Raw genomic sequence first — 2,319 nt, 5'->3', positions numbered from 1 at the left:
TCTACAATAATGCTTCAGAAACTACTGTTCTGAGTTGCTACGGATGATGGTTCTTGGATTCAGCGAGGGACTCTAACCACAGAATGACAGAGACATTGACCGTACAGACAGTTGGGACGGTATACTGTTTTCCTCTTCATTCTCAAATGTTTTATGACTTACACCATGGCACTGGATGCCGCCTTCCTTCCCCCCCACCCCCCTCCCCTCCACCCCCGAATATTTTGTTTTGAAGTTCTCAGCAAACTTTAACTCCTGGCCGTTTGGGCTGAACCCGTCACAGAGTTGAGGATGTTTGTTTGTAGTCTCTCAGAATGACCGAAGCGTAGGTTACATTGGGTGGCGTGCATAGCACCGACTCGGAGATGGGGGAGCTGGGGGAAGAGCTACCCGACGCCACGGAATCCCGGAAGGGGGACGGAGGTGTGAGGGCGGGGGAGTCGTCCAGCGTGAGTTTGTTGGGGACGGGGCAGCTGGTTCTCGCCGCTGTCGTACATGAAGTCGTCGATGAGGTTGAACCCCTCGCTCTCCTCTTCCACCGGCGAGATGGGCTGAGGATTGAGGTTGTCATCTGGAGCGGGAGCACCTGTTGATCCAACTGGTACAGCGACTTCACCCCGTTCCCGGGCACCGGCACGGTAAGCACTGAATTAAGGTCAGTCATGTTGGTCGAAAATGTGTTGACCACCCCGTGCAAGTGGTCCATGATGGACTGCTGTGAAGAGACACTTTTCAACTGATCAGAGATGAAAAAATTGAGGATCTTCTATTTCTTTGAGCTGCGTAATGGACATCGCCCGATTCTGTAACATCATCTCGGGACTATTGGGAATGTCGAGTCTCAAGGGATCACTTTCATCCTCTTCCACAACATTGTAAAGGGCTTTTGTGCTGGCATCTGAGAAGCTGAGGTTTTTAATCTGATTCTGATAGGGTTTGGTTAGGGGTTTGATTACAGCTGTCTGATTAGATGCAACATCTTTGCTCTTCACATGGACGGATAGCCTATGCCACATGTGCTGTCCCTTCGCTGGCCGTCCAGTTCCTGGTTCAGACCATGACACAGACTTCCCATTGGAACTGGGGAAAGATGTAAATTCCCAGTTAAAACCTTTTTTTGCACCAAAACCGCAGCTGAATATTTTCACAGTTGATTTTTACAATTCGCCTGCCTATGCTTGCATTCTAAAGCGGGTGTGCCATTGACTTCACGGGGGTGGGGACGGGGTGGGACGGGGGGGGGGGGGGGGGGGGGGGGGTGGGACGGAGGGAATGACCAGGAAGGATGGCAAAGTCCGAATAGTCTCACATGCAAAGATCGAGCTGATTTCGCATTGCAAATTACATTGTGCAAATTGCAATAATTATAAAATGTGCCCAGTGACTTGGCAGGGACAATGATCACTCTTATAAAGCATTATTATATGTAAAGAGACCAATGGAATTTAGCATGGGGTAAATTTGTGGTGAGTTCTGGCCTGTTAGGGTCTGACTAAGTTGTTGAGGATTCATTTGATTGATTCAAACAAATGATCCATTCAATACAAGTTGGCAATCTCCAAGCTACTCCTTAGTAAACTTGGAATAATCTCATTGAAAACCAACTGTTTGGTAATGATTTCAGGGAATATATTTTTGAGAGTAAAGCAATGTTTATTGAATGATTTTGACATACACTGACCGCCCTCTTGAACCCTTGGTGTTTAGAATGAAAAATTATAATGTTTCATTCAATTTTCCTCCCATTCAAGCAATCATACCTCTTCTACCAATGACACAAACTAGTTATGTCATGGGAAAATCCATTCATTCATCTGCCATTCATCCATTCAACCAGCCAGTCATTCATCCATCCAGCTCAACATGCCTCATATAGCTAGCCATCCATCTATCTCTGTGACCATTCTCCTATCTTACTCGCCATCTACATCTCTAACCATTTGTCAAGCTTATAGTACAAAAGAGGCCCTTCAGCCCATTGAATCTGCACTGACAAAAACGACACTAAATCTACACTACTCCCACATCCTATAGCCTCCTTCTCCCAAGTGAAGATGAATGTGGAGTACTTGTTTAACATCCCACCAATGTCTTCCGGCTCCATGCACAGGTTGCCCCCTTGGTTCCTAATGGGCCTTACTCTTTCCCTGGTTATCCTCTTCTCCTTAAATATACTGACATAATATCTTGGGATTCTCCCTAATCTTACCCGTTAGTGCTTTTCATGCCCCCTCTTTGTTCTCCTAATTGCTTTCTTAAGTTTACTCCTGCACTTTCTATACTTCACTAAGGCCTCTGCTGATTTGCTCCCTTTGTACC

At 46.4% G+C, this 2,319-nt stretch overlaps 1 protein-coding gene across 1 annotated transcript in view; it reads right to left on the bottom strand.

Annotated features, from left to right (window-relative positions):
* Positions 1-277: 277 nt before the first annotated feature.
* LOC144504747 (metabotropic glutamate receptor 1-like) overlaps positions 278-2,319 on the bottom strand; it is a 224,637-nt gene continuing 222,595 nt past the window's right edge. The window contains 4 exon segments of the mRNA XM_078230489.1: positions 278-469; positions 471-580; positions 583-767; positions 769-1,080. Coding sequence (XP_078086615.1) covers positions 278-469; positions 471-580; positions 583-767; positions 769-1,080 — 799 coding nt within the window.

This window comes from Mustelus asterias, chromosome 15 (assembly GCF_964213995.1).
Source record: "Mustelus asterias chromosome 15, sMusAst1.hap1.1, whole genome shotgun sequence".
Taxonomy (NCBI): Eukaryota; Metazoa; Chordata; class Chondrichthyes; order Carcharhiniformes; family Triakidae; genus Mustelus; species Mustelus asterias.
Note: the sequence above shows the minus strand (reverse complement) of the source record. Positions and strands in the feature narration are given on the sequence as shown.